Here is a 20,762-nt window from a genome sequence, read left to right as displayed (position 1 = left end):
TTTCGCCATCCCCGACACTTGAATAGAAACAGATCGATATATGGTATATTTTATAAGTAATTCTAAAGTATATTTAAAGATGAGTACTTGGTATATCGTAAGCCCGTGACATTATATTCGCGCAAGATGCTCGAATTATTTTACATTTGGGGCGATCAACGCTCCAAGTAATTGCATTAAAGAGGAGTATTTTGATGGAAACTGATTAACAGTGGATGTTGACGCAAATCTAGCAAAAATTAGTGTTATCCATGTATTTCATGTTTGATGACTAAGAAACAAGGATGTCTATAAAAAAAAATTGTAAAAATATAAAACAAAATAAATATCTGAATACATTGAAGTAATTTCAAGTCAATTGATTTGCATATACACATCTAATTATTATTCCACGTCGGCTAGGTTAGTTTTGGCGTCTTTTCCTATTCCGGCAGAGTTCTCTTTATTCATGTCATCCTCAACATCGTCCCACTCAATATCCTCCTCAAGTTTGGTGCCCTCCCGGTAAGTGGGTGGAGGGGACATTTCAGGGTCATATTCATCCATTTCTGTGTTTGGTTCAACTTTGGAGTTTCCACCTATAGACCAAAGACACGTTTAATTTTTACAAAAGATTAAGACTAATCAAAGATGAAAGGAATGTGTCGTTTTTCATGCGAATATTTCATTTTTTTTTCTATGAATTTTTATCTCACAAATTTTCTATTTCTTTTTTTTATTAATTCTACATCTGTAAAATTAAAGTTTTTGGTTTAACTCTCATGTGAAGCTTATACATATATAACACAGAATTTGCTGTTAGTTTCGGATAATTATCTTTTAATTTAAAAAAAAAATGAATTGATGCCGAAAGAAAAACAAACCTTTACACTTCTTGCAGCATGGCCAACAACAGCAGCATTTGGTACAGCATTTTTTGCAGCATGTAAGAGCTCCTACTACTGTCCATAACCCTACACAACCCGCAATACATGCTACACCACACATAATCATGCCCCCTAACCCCAGGGCAAAGAATGATCCCAGCAACTCCTCCATAACTGCCAAGAAAATATTTTTGATTTAAAATAAAAATTATATCATTAAACGCAAAAATTACTCGAAAATTTTCTCCAAATTAGGTGTTGATATACCAGTACTTACAAGAGCAGTTGAGTTCGTCTGAGTTGTCGCTGCAGTGCTGTGTTCCGTCGCATGTGAGACGTTCGTCGATACAAATGTTGTTAGCAATGGTGTCGTTACAGAAAAATTCTTCTGACTGACATGGGGCTAAAATGGAGGGAAAAAGTAATATAAATCCAATACATGTATATAGTACTTCGTGTTTTTATAAGAAGTTTTTAAAAAAGAACTAGGTAAACTAAAGACCCCTTTTCGCCCACTTTTATTTGATGACTTCAGAAACAATCCATACTAGAAGTTCATGATAGTAACCTGTGATTATGTGATATCCTCTACAAGAGTCATGGTTATAATTTCTACCAATTTCTGATATTCATTAATTCCCACATTGTAATTGAAAATTACCTCTACTTATATAGAAAAAAAAACCTTTCCACATGAAAAATAAACACGGAATCGTTTGCGGTCTGTATTTTTCAGCACAAAAAGTTTATTAAAAAAAGAAGTGCTTCCAATTTTCATAAGTTATAGAATATGCTTGAAATAATCACTCACATGGTTCGTAACGAGTCGCTTTTAGCCGGAAACCACTTTTGGCACCGGATCCGTCGGTGTGAAAAACAAAAGTCATGTAGCGATCCGTTGGAGTACCATTGAAGCTGACGCCATTGAGCCCACAGAATTTCCCTACGAGGTTTGATGGCGCAATAGCTGACATATCAGCATCGTAGATAGCTAAGTAGTCCTTTGAACAATCTCCTCCTTCCAAATTAAAGTACAGCCAATCAAATTTGAATTTGGCACCAGCCATTTTTCCAGCATCAAAGACCATGGTGCAGTCAACATTTCCACCATAATCTACTAGACCAAATGGATCCAAATGACTGTTTAAAAAGGCACAAGCATCTTCTACCCTTTTATTGCAAACTCCCCCTAAAGAACTTGACAAATCAGGGTCCATATAATCTGCAATAAATAAAAAATGATTTTATTTTGAGTGTTGATTGTTGGACCTATCATTAATGTAGGTCTCCTGTCCAAATACTCATTAAGCAGAAGCAAAGGGGAATGATATCCACTGTACCATTTGATTAAAAAAATACTATTATTAAATTACATGTTCTTATATATATACAGCTTTCTTGTAATATTTGACAGAATTGAAATTTGTGAAATCACATGGAATAAGTTTTCTTTTTTAGGTATTTCTTAAGTTGTCGGGCTACTTAGTTTTAACAGTTTACTTTAAAATTGCTTGTTTTTATGATTTTATTCCTATTATGATACGACTTTGTGTTACATGCATACATATATGTTCGAAAAGTGTTGCGTTTTTAGCAAAAGTTTTTATACTTGGTAGTTTTGCGCTACAACACAAACATTTTACTGTTTAAATTTACAAAATTTACGGAACAATTGTTCGGAAAATTCTAAAAAAAAAAGTAATAGATTCTACAGATAAAGATCTTAGTTAAGCATGACGTAGTTTGGGTTTGTTGTAATACTAGCATAATGTATTTCTTAGGGTCGGTGCGCTAAAGGATATTAAAACCTATGAACGTTCCCTCTTTCGTCATTCATCTTGAAGTAGTTAAAATTCTCTGAAGTACTAATCATTGTGGTTTTTTTCCCCAAATTAAGTTCTATTTAACTTGACCGGGTATATAAGATAGATGTATACCTCGAAGTCAATTTAAAAGTCTTGACAGGAGACAATATAATTTTACCAGTAAATTCCACTGCGATGCTATATAAATATTTGAATTTCGCGTGCCGTTGACCGCTGAGCTGAATAAAGTACGTGTTTTATAACTGAATCATTATTTTAATTTATCGAATTGATCTTGTCTGTTATTTCTCTTAAGAAGATTTATCATGTTTGAATTTATACTTAACATAAATGCTGGTGATTCAATATAATCTTATTGTAATGAATTAAACTACAGACCTAAAATTTAAAGACACCTTTCTATGACATGTATTGAAGGTGAAATTAAATTCCTTATTTTAATTAAATTAGATTTGCAAACCCATGTACATTACAATACATAATTTTTTTTCAGAAAAAATAATATTCTTGTTCAATCTGTAATGGTTTATAACAAACAGTGACGAATTTTCCCTAGCGTCTTGATGTAGGAATATGGTAGAAAACTGCCAAAGGCTTGATAAAATATTCGTTAAAACTTTCAATCTCGCAATAGAAATTCTTTCTTCAACATTCACATTTCTTTGCCAATTTATTACTCGAAAATGTCTATTCCATTTCTTCTCAATGAATATGTTTCATGATACCTTTACTTTCAACCTTGCAAGTGGTGCAATATGTTAACCAAGGATACAGAATCCTCTGGTGATATAGCTCCATTGTGCATATTTGCACCCATTAATGATATATAAGTGCACCAAACACCATGTTAACCATTTTAAACCTAACAAAATGTTTAATTTTGAAATGAGCATAAATGCGTCTACTAATGATAAAATGTTACCTAAATATGGCGTATAAAACATTGCATTATTTTACTTTTTTGTTATTCCTATTCAAAAATGTTGTTATTCTTATTCTAAAACATATCATTCCTATTCGATAAAAGGTGATTCTTATTCGATAAATTGTTATTCTTATGCAAAAAAAATGTTTTCTATTCGATAATTTATCATTCCTTTTCGATAATTTTGTCTTTATTCGATAATTAAATGAATTATATTCGATAAACATGCTATTCCTATTGAAAAACATATCATTTCTATTCGAAAACATAAATTCCTCTTCGATAATCTTGTTAAAAGGAATGACAAAGATATCGAATAAGAATGACAAAATTATCGATTAGGAATCACATTTTTCGAATAGGAATAACAACTTATCGAATAGGAATCACTTTTAGGAATGATATGTTTTAGAATAACAATGATAAATTCTTTGAATAAGAATAACAAAAAAGTATAATAATGCAGTTTTTTTTACACGCCATACATAAATATGTGGGTTTATTTATATTTGGATAAAAATTAATTCATTAAAGCTACAATATAACAGTAGATCATTGATAGATTTTATGACATAAATAGTTACTGTAGAGATGACAAACTTTTGCGAATTTCTCCTAAATTCTCACGAAACTTGAAATAATTGAACACAATTTAGGGAGTAGGTCAACAGTTGGTATTTACTTATTGAATTTTGAGGTTGGAATTTCATAATAAAAAGTTTAATAAATATTGCTTAAAATCATCTCTATCCACAAAGTATCGTATCATTAAGTCGACTATAATATTGAAATATTAATAAAATCACGTGGACTTAATTTTTCGCTGCTTTGAAAATAAATGAATGAATGAATAAATAAATAAAATGTCAAGTAAAGATTCTCCCGGCATTTGAAAAAAATATAATGTAGAATTTAAAAAAAATTATTTACTTACAATCAGTTATGAGGTAAAATCCAAACGATGAAGAAATGGTGAGGAAGAAAACGATGACTTGGAAACGATGTGCTCCGGGTTTTTCCATGGTGACTGTTGTCTGCTGTCGTGCTCCGGACAATCCTAAATTTCCCCCTCAGATGGACACTGTTAAAAGTCTCCCCAGAAATGTAGGACTTTAGGACACCATAAACGACCAAACTATGTGATGTGACGAGGATTTTACCAGTGCCCTATATTTCAAATCTACGGAATTAATACGCGCCTGATAAAACATTTATACAATTGTTACCTTCCAATAATGTACATAAGAAGATTAATCGACAATGGGTTTATGAAAGGGACGGTCGATTTTCATTCTTTCGATTGAAATTAATAAAATAAAAAATATTTAGTAGATAATATAGTATTATCTTAGTGAATTTAAGTAACCATCACGATTCATCCAATACAACCGATATAATTAGATACATTTCGTTATCTTGTATACGTCACATGACAGACATTGGTTAAAGTTTAAAAAAAAAAACTTTTCTTTTTTTCCCCCAAGTCTTAAATTTCAAATTATGCTTATTGCCATTTAAATTTCTTCGTTCTGGAAAAAAAATGTCTGACTTAACATCAACGCTTCATTGTTGTTTTACAAAATTCTTTTTTTTTTTAAATCTAAAATATTTGTTGGTGTTTAATTTCTTTAAAAATTCTGTACAGTAAAAATAATGATTACATACACATATATTTACATTTCCAATGTCTTTGTCCGAGATAAAATTACAAACTGTAAAAATACTTTATTTCTACATAAATCTACTGGTTCATCGATAGGCGCGGTTAAAAAAAAATCACGTGCCGGGCGGGACAAATAGAGACAGAAGCGGGGCTATTAGCACGGGAATTTGCAGAATCAGGAGCATGTAAATATAAGGAATAACTGTCAGATTTTTTGGATTCATGACGATGATCAATCGATTGGCTTGCGTGATAATTTTATGCATAAACGCCTTCGGCGTTTATGCAAATTATCACGCAAGCCACTCGATTGATCACATCATGAATCCAAAAAATAAGACAGTTATTCCTTAATTAAAGTGTTTTTTAAAAACATTTCACTCGAATTAGTGTTTTAATTTACACTTGAACTAGATATTTTTAATATCTTATTAATTCTACTAGCGCATGCAAAATGTATATCATTCATTTATTAAACCCGATAATCTGCTCATGAATTAGATTAAAACTTTGGCATGAAGTTTGAAAGTTCAATGTAAAGGCCAGCCCCAATACACTGACCTACATATACGCTTAGTTCAAAAGGAAGTGGGCATCTAGTTATTTAAATTCACTGTTTTATAATGCGACATACTTATACTTTAGTTAAAAGTTTTAATCCATTTTGAGTATCAAAACACAAACAATTACCATAAAAAACTAATAGAAATGATTGCATAATTTTAACATGATTTTTAAAAACGCTTTAAAATTGAAAAAAAAAATGAATTTTATATCCCTCATTGTGCATTTATATCCTGATCATGCTGATTATACCGTAAAACTTTGAGGACATGACCTTTCAAGACTTTTAATGAGTCAAGGTCATATAACATCTTTTTGTCTTCGGGAAGTACATACTCAAGTCTTAATAAATTAACTTCAACGTTTTCAAATTTTTGACCTGGGCACGATTTCACGTTCTGATTGTCAACTGACCTGACATTTAAAATATGACATTGAATCAAGACTCTGACATAAAATGCATGGGTCATTAAAACTAAGATACACTGTATACCTGAGCTACGTACATGTACATAAGCCTGCACCTCACAGCATAGTGGCTTTGACCTTTGATACACGACCTTGAGTTAAGGTTTTAACACCCCGTTGGTCATTAGCAAAGACATACTAAAGACTTCAAGAGTTAAGACCCGAAAAAGATGAAGTGACATATGAACATGTCAAAACCAATTTGTTTCCTGTGGGTCACAGTCCGGAGTCCGCATATAGCTCTAGAATGGGAGAGGATCTACATTTTGGCCGTGGTTTGCGACGATGCCTGTGGGTAGGTGATACTTTTTGGAGGCGCGTTATTTTCATGACTAGTTGCAAAGGAGAAAAACATAGAAACAATATTAATCTGGGATGAATTTAAAATATATCCAACGTATTCTCTTTATTTTTTTTAAGTATGAAAATTTCACGATCATTTATAGTAACTTTGATGGAGGAAAATAACGGAAGTTTTTCATACATGCAGATTATCTAGCGCATGTTATTTCAGGAACTGGTCCAATTTAAATTTTAAATGCGAAGCCCCCAGAAGCTCCTGGGTTTTACCGTAAATTTTATTTTCCTAAAAGAAAAAATCATGTTATTTTATGGAATTCCATACACGACATCCAACTGCTTACTGTTATCTGCAAGCAAGAAATGAACGGCGAACGATTATATTTTTCTACCAACTACCTACAAATCAATTTCAAAAGTGTTTGAATGATTTTTTCATTTACGTGAATATTCATAAAACATAACTTATTTGGGAAAACAAAGAGAGATAAATCTTTCATTTGGTAAAACGTGTTTTTCACTATAGAAATCAACTGAAAATTATTTTCAAAACATCTCTCTCTCTTTCTCTCTCTCTCTCTCTCTCTCCGTGAAACAACAATTCCTATTTACAGGTATTATGAATTGTTATTTTATTTTTTTTTTACAAATTCATACCAAAGGGTTTTTTTGGGGGGTGGGGGTGGGGGGGGGGTATGTTTAAATGTTTAAAGACTAAAAACAGGAAAATGGTCATTTTATTACCAATTTCAAATGAGATAAAAAATCAAAAATGTACTTTATCATTCTGATTTGTTAAATTTTACATAACTTAAACATACGGAGAGATTTAAGATTCATTTATCCATTTCCATGAGTATTTGAAAATCTAGTGATGTTTTAAAGCCTGATTTCAATTGATAAAATTTTCTATTCCCTTATGAAAGGAGTTGTAAATAAGAGCAATTAATTTTTTGACACTGGTTTTTAAAATTGTTAATCTATTACTAATGAAGTTTTCTTTGCATTCAAACAAGTTTTAATGACCAAATTGCCATTAACATGTATATTGAATTAAATGGATGTAAAATGTAGGCGGGAATCGAGAGTTAGTGTGCGTAGTTCAGTTCTTACAATAATAACAAAAATTGGCGGGTTCAGGAATTTTGAAACTGTGAAGCGAGGAAGGAGTAAATCGGGAAAAGGAGCATTTCTGTACTTAAAAACAAAACATTTAATTCCCACAAATTCAGTAGCTTTTCTGACGCGGGGGGGGGGGGGGTCACATGCGATACTAAGGTCTTGGGTAACATTTGTTGCCATATGTATCCATACTAGAAATATTACTGAAAATTATAGTTATACATAACTTTTGCTTAGGGTAAAATATCTAACAATACATCTTTTAGTGTTTCTTTTTTACCTTATGAAAGTTGCATGTACCTGTATTCGTGAATTTTTATATGCGTTTTATTTAAATCGTTTTAATGACTAATGTAAGATCTGTAAAAAAGGTGATGGTGATGGCGGTGGTGTGTGTCCCTAATAAATTGCCAAAATATATTATACAGTAGTGCTCCATCAATAATGACGCCTGTGACCTTTTTTTAAAATTACTTGTCAAGGGATTTCTGTTGGGTTCCCCCCCCCCCCCCCCGCACGAAAATTGCTTTCTTGCCTTAGATCAAAAGTTTTTACATAAAGTAAAATAAATGCCTTGTATTATGATTTTTCATTAGTATTTCTGGTATAAATGCATAGTTACTCAGGATCCCACTAAAGTTTGCCTCCCCCCCCCCTCATTTTTTTCTGACGTAATATAAACCTTTAATCCCCCCCGTCAATAGAATCTACTGAATTATTTGTCTGCAAGGAAATGTGTATGGAATTAGATGTTTTGTATTTAAGAGGAAATACCTTCCTCCTATTTATTCCTTTCTCGTCCGCCAATTTGTGTTATTATTGTAATATTCTTGCCATCATAGGGTTTATACAAGCATGCATATTAAAGATAACAAAACAGGCAATACCATCTATGAGCTGTGGCAGTTGGCAGTAAGCAGTGAGCAGTTGGCTGTCGTATATGAAATTCCAAATTATTTCGCTTTTCTTTACAAAAAAAAAAAAAAAAAATTCGTGAGGAATGTATTATTTTAAACGCAAAGTCAACACTTCATGGAGAATTATTGTACATGTACGTGAAATTAAAGCTAAATATTTTACCGATACATGTACGTGTACATGTATATAGGCTATGTAAGTTTCGTCTACTCTTTTTAAATGCTCGGCGACAAGTATAACAAATGTCTTAACAAAAAATATAAACCAGTAAAAAATCCAAATGAAATAAAATATTTCTCATGTAGACATCAATGGGATTCGTCCTGCTGTAAAAATACATGTAGAAAGTCTAGAAGTTTCGTTAAGGGTGTCTTGAATTAAATATTTGTGAATTTGTGTTTATACTAAGTATGAAATATTTCTCTTAATTATGAAAAATGACGCAATGAAACACAGTGCTGTTGCGGATTCGAATCCCACTGTGGGACGTGGAGACCGGTCCTTCGGATGAGACCGTATAAACCGAGGTCCCGTGTCGCAGTAAGTGCTGGCACGATAAACAATGGCCGTAAGTGCCGAGTAGAGGACAAAATTTACAGCTCTCCACCGGCAAGTGATGGCATCTCCATATAAGTGAAAAATTCTCGAGAGGTATAAAAACACAGTGCTGATGATTCTTGCATATATATCTCTCTTGACGCAACAGTACATATGACGTAACAATTCAGATGACGTCATAGTAAGCATTGCGTTAACAACAAATTCGGAGTAAACAGAATGGGTTGTTTCAATAGTAAAGTTGCGCCTTTTCCTCCTAATTTTCGCACCAAAAACAGCAAAAGAGGCTGCGAAAGATACTGAACAAGCATGGAATCAAAGCCAAAGTGAAAGGAGGTGGCATTGCGTTTGATATTGCAGTAACTGGCGGCGGAGAACCTACATGCCCCACAGCGTCGCCTTTGAACAAAAAGCTTCGGAGAAATGAGGATGAAGATGAAGTTAATTTAAAATGTAAGGCCAACGTGAAATTGCGTAGACATCGAATTTGTAACCGCATTGAGGGTCCAAGATTTTAAGATATATTAACCAAAAATTATTCAGTATAATTATATAATATTAAATGCATGTGATCACATGCATGTGCAGAGAGACAGAGAAGTATTTATTTTGGAGTAATCTAATTTTTTCAGGCAAAAGGGAACTTTCAATGATAGAAAAACAAGAGAGGGCTAGAGAACGAAGGGAGGAGATAGAGAGGAAGAGGAAGGAAAAGATGAGGAGGCAGACACTACATCGCCGAACAAATTATAAACTCAGTGTTATGTTTTATCTGCTGGACATTTTACAGTGACTCGAATCTGCATCACTTTCTATAGTATTGTTTCTCGATTGATGTATCAATCAATAAAATAATTTTCTAGATTATTTTTGGAAAAAAGTGCCTGTTTTTGTTTTTGAACAGTATTACTGACAGTGATTTTATGTACTAATAATATAACAGTCAAATTTTTCTGTTTGCACACGGTATAGAACCATTTTTTACTCAAAGGTTATGACCAAGTTAAGAGATTTTTACAAAAGAACACATTTAAATAATAATCTGTTATCTTGACAGTTGTTTATTTCCAACAGAATAAAAAGACAGATTTGTAGCAAAAATCCTTGATCAGTTTGAAATAACCATGAATACATACGACTCGCACGGACTATTTTGGCGTAACACTGAAAGTCGAGCGTTGGTAATTTCGTTTTGTCTGGGTTTTTATGCTAATTGCACAAGCATCCATGACGTCCTGTGATGATGTCATTCAAAATGCATTACAAAATGATTAATACTGTCCGAATTCGGCTGTTCGTAAAATAGGTAGAATTTCCTAACATGTGAATTTAAAAAAAAAAGATAAATAAAATAAAATAAATAAAAAATAATGACAGTTGGAATGTTTGGTGAGACATTTTTCTATATAAAATGTCCCGTTTATAAAATAAAGATGATAAATATTATGTGCAAATGATAAAGTAAGCAAGTGTTTCTTGGAAGAGGTAAAGCCTTTATACTAAAAAGTGATCTGATGTCTGGTCAATTTTGTTACTTTGGCTCAAAGGAATTATAGTACATGTATAATGTTGTTTTAAGAGAGGTATATTGTGGATATTAGGTTTGTCACTATTTCAAATAGATGATTTGTGAAAGAAATCATCTTATTTTCGAAATGCGCAAATTAAAAATATTGTTATGATTAAAGAGTAGAATCATTTATTATTATTTATTCATTTAACTGAGCAAAATTTCGATGTTTTGTGTTATTTGTTACGCATTCATTTTTTAACGTTTTACGCTTAGGCAACGTATAAAAAACGTCCAAAAAATGACATTTTGAGCACTGAATGTTTTTAGGGGAAAAACAAACGTGTAAAAATTAATAGAAGAGATAAGAATCGGAGAAAAGAAAAATGAAATGTGGAAGGAGACTAGATAATTTTAAAAAAGTTTTTTTTGTACAAAAAAAAAGTCAACAACTCCAGATAAGAAATTGGAGACATTTCCTGCATATCAATTTCTTGCAGTCTAATCAAATGAAACTTCGTCAATAACTTATTCATCGGGCATAGTGTTGATATTAACGATTTTTAATGTTATTTTTATTTTTAATAATTTTTAATTTAATGCACATAACTTTACAATATTCAAATTTAACATTCAAAAGCAAAAAAAAAAAAAAATCCATACATATTATTGAAGAGTTTTTATTGCTTCAATTTATTTGTTGACGTTACAAAATCGGCTCCAAAACTGTGCGAGGTTTCATAGTGTTTAACTTTAGATCAATTATATTTAATATAAAAGTTATTATTGTTTGTATACATGTATTACAATTATGATAAAAAGACGTTTAAATCATTAAGAAAAACTAGGAGATGTGTTCCTTAGCACTCCTATATTTTAGTCTAGCTAATCGATCTGTCATCAGTAAATATTGATAATTCACAACATGTATCTGCCCATCTTCACATCCCACCCAGAGATAACCAAAGTTGTCTAGCGCTAAACTAGATGGCAGTCGGAGCCCATCTTCTTCAGTCAATAACAGTTTCTGAAATTTTAATGCTTTGTTTAATAAATGAATGGCGTTGTCATTTTGAACAGCAAGTAAGACATTGTTGTTACTATCGGTTATCATGTCACATGTATGGAATCGTAAGCCTGGATCTTTTCCAACTGCTCCACTGTATACTGCAGTACATTTGCCCAATACACCATCGAATATTTGAGTTCTGTTTTTGGTTGACAGATAGAATTTGTTTTCTTCATTTGTTTTTAACAACCTCCAAGAGACAAATCCAAGACCACGTTCGAAAGTCTTCAAAATCACTCCAAATTCATTTAAAAGGTGTATGCATACGAAGCATGAGCCCATCCTCGCTTTGTTTATATCTGATTTATACATAACGCATGCGTATGCCTGGTCTCCTCCTGAATTGACATCATCATATAGGTCTCCCGTAACTAAAAACGTTGTTATTGTGCTTTCAAAAGAAATGCGTTTTATTTGTTTCTGATTGCTCGTTATTGAAAGTATGTCTCCTGTTGACGGTATCAGGGCGATTCGCCAAACATTGCTCAAAGTTAGCTTTGTATCAATCTTACTTCCGTGAAAAGAACAGAGGTATACGTTACTCAAACTATGGACAAAGAACTTCAAACTATCCATAGGTACAATATTTTCGATTGACTTATCGCAAACTTGATACTTTCCTTGTATGTCCTCGCAATCACAAAATTCTTCTTTTTCTTCTTCTTTGCTGCTGTTAATAGAAACTGAATCTGACGACAACTCTTCTTCTGAACCATATCTAAATATTCCAAAAGTGTCATATAAGTCTTCACCAGAAGGTCCGATATTAAAGCTATATAAATCAGAAATATCTTTATCAGACGTCATGCAACGTTCTGAAGTTAATAGATGTTTTCCTCGGAAACACAGATACGAAAGTTCTAATTCAGTTCTTCCTGGTTCTGATTGTGGACTCTTTTCATGGTGTTGAAGTAGAGCAGATATAATAATTTGATCATCCCTCAAATTTGCCTCACAAGTTTCTCTGAATGATATAATTTTGTCAAATATATCCTGTCTCCAAATTTTAACTCTCTCCATAATCTCGTCCTCCCGATCTAATACATTTCGTAGCAGACTTTCGGTATGCACGGCCAAGGATTTTTGTTGTTCTTGCAAATGGCTTAAACGTTTTGCAAGAAACTGTGATGATGTATCACGACACAGAATTTCTCGAAGTTCCTGCTTATGAAATTCTACGACTTCCGAAACGTTACGAATGTTATGTCCAGCATGATCAAGTGTAACACAGTCGGCGCAGAGATGACAATTACAGTCCCTACAAAACAGTGGGAGCAAGTCATTATTATGTGTGTCACATTTCAGTCTAATATCCTCGTTGTCAGAAACATGCATGAAAGCCGCCATAATTATGTGCTGTACGTCAGGGATATCTTGAACTTTTAAACTACGACGTAACTGCTTTAATATGCCAAGCACAGATAACTACTACTAATTCATGTTTAAAGTCTTTTTATCAAGATTTTGATAACCTTCCCGTCATGCTTACCTTACTCTGACGCTTTTGTCATTAGATCGATTTCGTAAAAATTTCTTTATTAGAGTAGTGAATTGATTTTTTTCATTCATTTGAAACTGCACAAAAGACTGCAATTTGAAATTCTTAAGAGGGTGTGATCAAGTACATGCTGAATAAAGCCTCAAGATAGTAGTTGTAGACCCAGTTCACGATGTTTGCATAATTATGTACATATACAAACCATGCTGAGTGAATACAAAGAATTTAAGACACTTTTGAATGCTGCTTGCATACCATACTGTAACCCAAAATTTTTGGTAGTGTGACGGATATGGTCCAGTGTACAGTCAGCATGTTATTTGATGAAGAAATATATACACAATAAATATTATAAGTGCAAAATCATCCTGAGATTCCACCGAAAATTGTGATTTAAGGATTGTCATTCTAATTATCGGTTATACTAGCAATTCAGGAATTAATTTTCCTTAAACGGGGGGGGGGGGGCATAGGATTGTACCTTATTTTACAGTGGATTTTCAAATATATGCATGATGTCAGATTATGGCCAGGTATCAGGAAATGGGGGTGGGGGGAGGGTCCGTCGAAGCATGGATCCTATAATACCTTAATATAGGTTAAATCCATCTCATGGGAAATTCATCAATTTATTTAAATTAATTATTTACAGTTTCAGTATGGGAAATTGAGATTCATCACTGTCGAAAATACAAAAGTTAACTAGCTTAGTAAAAAACAATTTGGTTTGGAAGTCTTTGGTCCCCGCCATTAGATTATGTCATTCAATTTCATTCAGTTCATTGCATATATATTTATCTATTAAAATAATCTGCAGCATCAACAGAAATGTCATGTTGTAAATTTTGTATTTACTGTCACCCGGTAATTTTAAATTTACAACATGACAGAAAACTCTATTTGTCAGTTCTCACGTGTAGCTTTTTAATGCCAGACAAAATGTTGGCATGATGTTACACAGATTTTTTTGAGTGTGAAATTTGTTAGGGCACGAAGAGTCATCAGATAAAAAAAAGATTATTGTCTTCCTACTGCTTCTCCAAGTTTAGTTCGATTCATAAAAATTTTACCTTTAGTTTCTTTCAATCTATACTAGGTGGAACTTTTAGGCGTTTCGCTCCTCAATCCAGCAACAAATGTATCAATCAATCGTTTCCCCATTTCCAGTTATTAATCAATTCACATATATGTAGGAACCTGGGAAAACACCAATATGAGTAAAATAAAGATAGGTAAAATATAAGCTAGGGTGCCAAAACAGATATGCAGCAAAGATTTATCCAGGATTTTGTTGGCAATTAAAAATGTTTCTATAAAAACGAAACAAAACAACCCCCTACCCTCCCCCCCCCCCAAAACAAACAAACAAACAAACAAAACCAAAATCAACAAAAAACAAACCCAAAAAGCTTACAAACAAACAAACCAGAAACAAACAAACAAAAAACTTCAACAGTATATTGCAGAGTATGAAAAAGATCAATTTACAGTCTTGGTGAAACAGAGTTTTATAAGAAAGTATATAGGAAAAAATTTCAAGAGTGACAAAACCACATTAAACCATATTAATAAACATTCTTAATTGTAAGTTGCGTGGATTCTTTTTTTTTTTTTTAATTTATGAGCCCTGGGGATAAAGTTGGGTCGAAATCAGAGATCGAAATTTAAATAATGCATGTGTAAAGAAAAAAAAACATCTTCTTCAGAACAGGAGGGTCGTGTGCTGATCGTATTGATTATTGAAGTACATGTATCCCAGTGTTCTGTGGATTCAACAGCTCCTCAGCTATGAAGGATAACTCTTAAAATCATTATTTAATTAAAAAAATCTCAAAAGAAGCTTGAAAATGAAATCTTTTCGTGCAACAATTTCATTTCATCATCTTAATATATGATTCAAGGTTCTTTGAAGTCCTTGAAACAGTATTGTAAAAAGTTGACATCTTTACCCTATAAAAGAACACAAATGAAAATATTTTTGGAGAAATTGAATTTCATGTAATATAGCCTTAGATACCAACGCTTATACTTGTATAAAATACAATTTATAATAGGAACTCGAGAAGAAGGATACGTAATCCATACTACTGAATTCGACACAATGAGAGAGAGTTATTTTCCTTGTCTTAATATAAAACAAGTGCCGGTAAAATTTAGGATGGCACTGTGTTTTTATTCTTATCTATTAATTTTATTTTGTTGCAAATGCCAAAATAGCATTCTCAGCAATCCGTACTTTTATACCTATCCAACGTTGACAGTTTTACTATATATTTAATGACAAAACTTCCTATAGTTGGGATTTTTTTTAAATCCGAAACTCAAGTATTTTATCAAGTCTGTACCAGAGAATTTCAAAATCACTGACAGCAACAGGAGGTCATGATAAGTGCAGGAAATAAAATTAATATAACTGGAAATAAATATTTTGGTTAGTAGGAAATTAAATGTATTGATTGTATTTAGATTATTCAGTAAGGAAGTTTCCATATTTTCTAAGTAGAGTAAAAATAAGTTAAAAGTTCTCAATTTTGTTAAGTAGTCTTCATATATATCATGATATAAACTAAAAAATAAAGTTTACAATATTATTTTCACTTGTCAAATTGTAGACGACAATCGTATCTATGTCATCTACAATTACTGGAACTATAGTTTTGGTTAGTAGGAAATTACATTGATTGTATTTAGATTATTCAGTAAGGAAGTTTGCATATTTTCTAAGTAGAGTAAAAATAAGTTAAAAGTTCTCAATTTTTTTAAGTAGTCTTCATATCATGATATAAACTGAAACTGAAATGTTAACAATATTATTTTTATTTGTCAAATTGTAGATGACAATCGTAGATGTCTTCGCAAAAAAGATCCCACCCCTTCCCCAAATCCCTATATATCGAGAGGGGGCGACCTTCTCTTTGCCTACCCACATTTTGCACTCGGGTTAAATCTCTGACTTCTCACTAGCCTACACATAAGCAGATAGGAATATACGCCACTGATGCATGTATATTTACTAGATCTGGTTAAGTTATGATAACTTATAAGTAGTAAGTGACATCATTTTTGAATGGATTAAACTGATATATTTTTTATATCATTTATAGCATCTGGTGGGGAGAAAACCCTTTGTGTTACAAGACCATTGATGTTTGGAATTTAATAGACAGTGAGCGATTTACCTCAATTATCAGTGTGAGAGACATGGAATTTACAGACAAAGAAACAATAACATGAACAGGAAAAAAGGAGTGAATGGTTCAGAAGTAATATGTAGCAGGAGAACATTCCAAAGTTTCACAAATTTGAACACTGTGACCCTTATTCTAGAGGAATATTATAGTGATCGAAGTGATATGGAATAGACTTGAGAAAACATTGAACTACTTTTATTTCCCTCTGTTGATTTCATTCCATAGGAGTGACAAAAAATAAAACATTTGTTTGTGGAACAAGCTAATTTACCATGCAGGATTTATTCAATCAATTGTGTTTTACTCGTAATTATGGAAATAAAAAGGTTACAGGAATTCATATTGTTGAACTTAAATAATTCAATCGCCGATCATTTGCCAACATGTTTATAGAACGTAGGGCCAACGTTGGTCCAACATTCATTCTTAGCTTTAAAAAACATTGAACCAACATTGGGCAAACAGGAAGTTAAACGTTGGGCCAATGCAAGATAACCAACCGTTGAATGTTGTCCCAACGTCGAGCCAACTTGTTGCTTGAATGTTGGGCCGATGAGCAAGATGATATTGGGCCAACGCATAGAACTGACAAAGGGCCAACGTAATTTTCACCGTTGGGCTTGCATTGGCCCAACGTAAGCTTGCTATCTGGGTATTAGCATGAGACGAAATTATAAAAGTGATCTGTGATGTCTTGCAATGAAAGCACAAGATTTTTTTACACCATGTATTATATACCCCCGGTAACAATTGAAGTAAATAGAAGAACTAAAATACCAAAAACATGCAATTTTCTCCGACTGCCTAGATACCTTTAATATTTATCTGTTGGTCAATTTTCAATTAGAAAATGCAAAGCTGATGCTATTATACGTGTTTCCTGAAAACATATCTTAGATGTGATAATTTTCTCTTTATAATATGATTAACTTTAATGGTGAACTTTGAAGAAATACCATGTGTAAATACACACTGCATTTTGCTTTGTGAATTCAGGACATTTTTGTGAGCATTTTCGATTACACAGCTGCTGATTTTCAGAACCTGAGGATCGGACTACCATGAGGCTGGATTTTGGTCCACAATATGGTGTCAAAATTTTCAAGAAATTAAAGAGAGAAATTTTAAAGAGGAGAAAAAGGAAAGCCAAAATGACTCAGGCGAGCGTTGTGGCAAATGGCCTTTTTCGGACTGGAAGATACCTTTAGGGGACGTAACAGATGTTTTTTGTTGTTGTTGTTGTTGTTGTTGTTGTTGGTTTTTTTTTTTTTTTTTTTTTTTTTTTTTTTTTTTTTTTTACCGTGGAGTTACACATTTTTCTTTATTACATTGAAAAATTTCGCATTTGACGCCACTCGAGAGTTCCTTGCGTGGCTCGTATCTCGTACATTTAGATTGTATGGAGCATTTCCGATTGGTTTGATGCAACAGTATATATAACGTAACAATAAGATGACGTCATAATAAACTTTACGTCCTCTGACAACAAAGTCAGAGTGAACAAAATGGGTTGCTTCAACAGTAAAGTTGCACCTTTTCCTCCTACTTTTCGCACCAAAAAACAGCAAAAGAGACTCAAAGAGATATTGAACAAGCATGGAATCAAAGCCAAAGTGACAGGAGGTGGCATTGCTTTTGATATTGCGATAATTGGCGGAGGAGAGCCAACATGCCCCACAGCGTCGCCTTTGAGCAAAAAGCTTCAGAGAAATGAAACTGAGGACGAAGTTGCTTTAAAACGTAAGGCCACTTTAAAATCTCACGAAATTATATTAATGCATTTCTCTAGGAGAGGTTTTTCTATCTGCAATTATTCTGTTCATACATGTATATATGCAGTACACACACAGTATAATAAAGATGTTTCAAAGAGGCAGAGACTGAGAACAGTACTTACTCTGAACTATTGTAATGTAATCTACTTTTTCAGGCAAAAGGGAACTTGCAATGATAGAAAAGCAAGAAAAAGCCAGAGAACGAAGGGAGGAGATAGAGAGGAAGAGGAGGGAAAAGATGAGGAGGCAGACACTACATCGCCAGACAAATTATAAACTTAGTGTTATGTTTCATCTGCTGGACATTTTACAGTGATTGGAATATGAAATTTATATTGTTTCTCTATCGGTGTATATGTATCAATAAAATATTTTTTTCTTGATTATTTAAAAAAATGTGTTATTGTTTGTTTTTAATGAAAATTCAATTCTAAATCAAATGAAAGATGACGGGTCATTATTAATTATATTCTAGCTATAGTCACTTTAGTAGAAGTACAACTATTTATTTGGAGAATGCATTACAAATGTATCCAAATTAATTTTTATTGTTATCATTAACGTGCGCAATATTAAAGAAATTAAATGTATGGAAATCAGGTGATTCGTTAATGAAAACTTTGTTTTTCGAATGATAATCATAATAGGGCGAATCATAATATTACAAATGCGGAAGGGAGAAAAAATTCCGCCCGTTTTCTGATTAAATTGGTCTTGGTGATGATTCTTGTACATTTACTAATAAATATATGTTGCATGAAATTACATTACTTAACTGTAACCTAAAAATTAACTTAAATTGTAATTTTTCTAAATTAAAAATAATCTTATAAATGTTATTTTGTTTCGGTTTTGCACGTCGGTTGGGAAACTTTGTCAATTCCACTGGAACCTCATAAGGAACGAATCAGTTTGAATTTGAGTTAATCTCGCCAGAACGCCGACAATGTACTTTCGCTTTGACTAAAAGTGAGAAAAATTTTGAAGCTGACATGGTTTTTAAATTAGCGAAGCTATTGGTTGGTAAATTTTTAAGTTAACACCTGCTTAATTGTAATTCAACTATTACATCTCTTCCAATTTTGTTCTTTTAGTTAAAGTAAGTCTACTGTACTATTAGCTGATTAGGTCAAACGTTCTGGATGCAGTGCAAAAGGTTCTCTGTGTGAGAAAACTGCCGAAAACAACATATAGTAAACTAGAGTCTAGACGATAAAGAAAAATCTGAATCAGTAATTTGAAATTAGAATATTGTTTGAGTTTAACTTGTTAAGGTAATGGAACTTCGTACACTGAAAGAAAACTGATTTGTTTCGAGGTTTGTTTGGCTCTCAGTGGGGGGCCTATTTGTGACATTGAACTTTCAGGTCTATCCAGGAAATTAAATTGTCAGTCTTGTTGTAACTTTCAGAAGAATATATTTGCAGTTTGAGTTGTGCACAACTTTTCTCTCCTTTCTAGGCCCACTTAATGCCTTTTGTTTAGTCTTTAGGTCCCAAGCTGTATTTTTCATAATCTAGCTATACAAATCTGAAGAGGCCCAGCCCACTGTATGATCAATACCAATGTGACTGTTACTTTTTATACTCTTCACAAAGGTGTGCTGTGTAAAAAAGTAAATGTCATTTATTGCTTTGACAATATTATTTCTTTATTATAATAAAGAGGCACAATTTAACCATTCAGTACCATAATTTCTACATATGGTTTGTGACTTAAAGAAAAAGCTGTACCTGAAATATGTGCAGCATTGTTGTCTTCCTACTTCACTTGTCTTGCTGCGTTTGAGAAGATGTAAAGCATTTGTTAATTAAGTTTGCAATTTTCACAGTTCTCTCATATCACACAATCTTATATTAGATTGATGTCAAAAAATCAATCTACAATTATGATTATCCACCAGACTGACAGTACTGAGGATTTGTAAATAATTGCTTATTTTACTTCCTTTTTTTTCAGGGAATTGTTGGTGCAGGTGTGGTGATAGGGATTTATATTGACCAAAATTATGATGTAAGTACTTAGGGTACTGTAGGTCACAAAAATTTCGTGAAACCTTATTTTCGCGAGATAGCTAGGTATTTGGTATTTAGATTGGAGACAAAATTTTCACAAATTCCTGGTATTATTGTATATAAACTATACTGAAGAAAATATAATCGAGAATGAAATTTTCACGAGCAGACCATCTCGCATAATTATATTTGTAAACCATAATGAACAGGTATGAAAATATGTAATAGTTTTTAATTTTATGATTGAAGGTGCCAAGGGTGAACAAACAGTCATGGGAGAGTTTAATGAAGAAAATGGAAGATCTGAGGAAAGATAACAAGACAGACTCAAAGTGACTCAAGCTTATTTTTTTTGCACAATTCCCTCTTTTTACAAAGATTTGTATACACTGTGATATACCTGGAATCAATCACATGTTTTGCACATGTAAATTAAATTTGTAAATAAAAACATTCCCTTTATACTGGTATTTGATATTGTAACGAAACCGAGG

General features: G+C 32.6%; 3 protein-coding genes and 1 long non-coding RNA gene across 4 annotated transcripts; 2 read left to right on the top strand and 2 right to left on the bottom strand.

Moving 5' to 3' along the window:
- Positions 1–384: 384 nt before the first annotated feature.
- LOC133171767 (uncharacterized) lies at positions 385–4,772 on the bottom strand. Its single transcript, XM_061306565.1, has 5 exons — positions 4,552–4,772; positions 1,678–2,088; positions 1,144–1,269; positions 864–1,040; positions 385–578 (listed from the first exon to the last, which is right to left on the bottom strand). The coding sequence occupies exons 1-5, from the start codon at positions 4,637–4,639 to the stop codon at positions 385–387; spliced, it is 996 nt and encodes a 331-aa protein (XP_061162549.1). The 5' UTR covers positions 4,640–4,772.
- A 6,792-nt stretch (positions 4,773–11,564) lies between these two features.
- On the bottom strand, positions 11,565–13,136 carry LOC133204639 (uncharacterized). The gene has a single exon (XM_061340392.1). The coding sequence runs from the start codon at positions 13,134–13,136 to the stop codon at positions 11,565–11,567; it is 1,572 nt and encodes a 523-aa protein (XP_061196376.1).
- A 4,821-nt stretch (positions 13,137–17,957) lies between these two features.
- LOC133171840 (uncharacterized) lies at positions 17,958–18,599 on the top strand. The gene is made up of 2 exons (XM_061306636.1): positions 17,958–18,218; positions 18,409–18,599. Exons 1-2 carry the CDS (start codon positions 17,984–17,986, stop codon positions 18,567–18,569), a joined length of 396 nt encoding a protein of 131 aa, XP_061162620.1. The 5' UTR covers positions 17,958–17,983; the 3' UTR covers positions 18,570–18,599.
- Positions 18,600–19,185: 586 nt separating this feature from the next.
- LOC133171506 (uncharacterized) lies at positions 19,186–20,728 on the top strand. The gene is made up of 3 exons (XR_009718811.1): positions 19,186–19,272; positions 20,213–20,266; positions 20,518–20,728. It is a non-coding gene; the product is annotated as an uncharacterized LOC133171506 (long non-coding RNA).
- The last annotated feature ends 34 nt before the right edge of the window (positions 20,729–20,762 follow it).

The sequence above is a fragment of the Saccostrea echinata genome, unplaced genomic scaffold, assembly GCF_033153115.1.
Source record: "Saccostrea echinata isolate AGI-Se365-2 ecotype Australia unplaced genomic scaffold, CSIRO_AGI_Sech_v1 ptg000054l, whole genome shotgun sequence".
NCBI lineage: Eukaryota > Metazoa > Mollusca > Bivalvia > Ostreida > Ostreidae > Saccostrea > Saccostrea echinata.
Note: the sequence above shows the minus strand (reverse complement) of the source record. Positions and strands in the feature narration are given on the sequence as shown.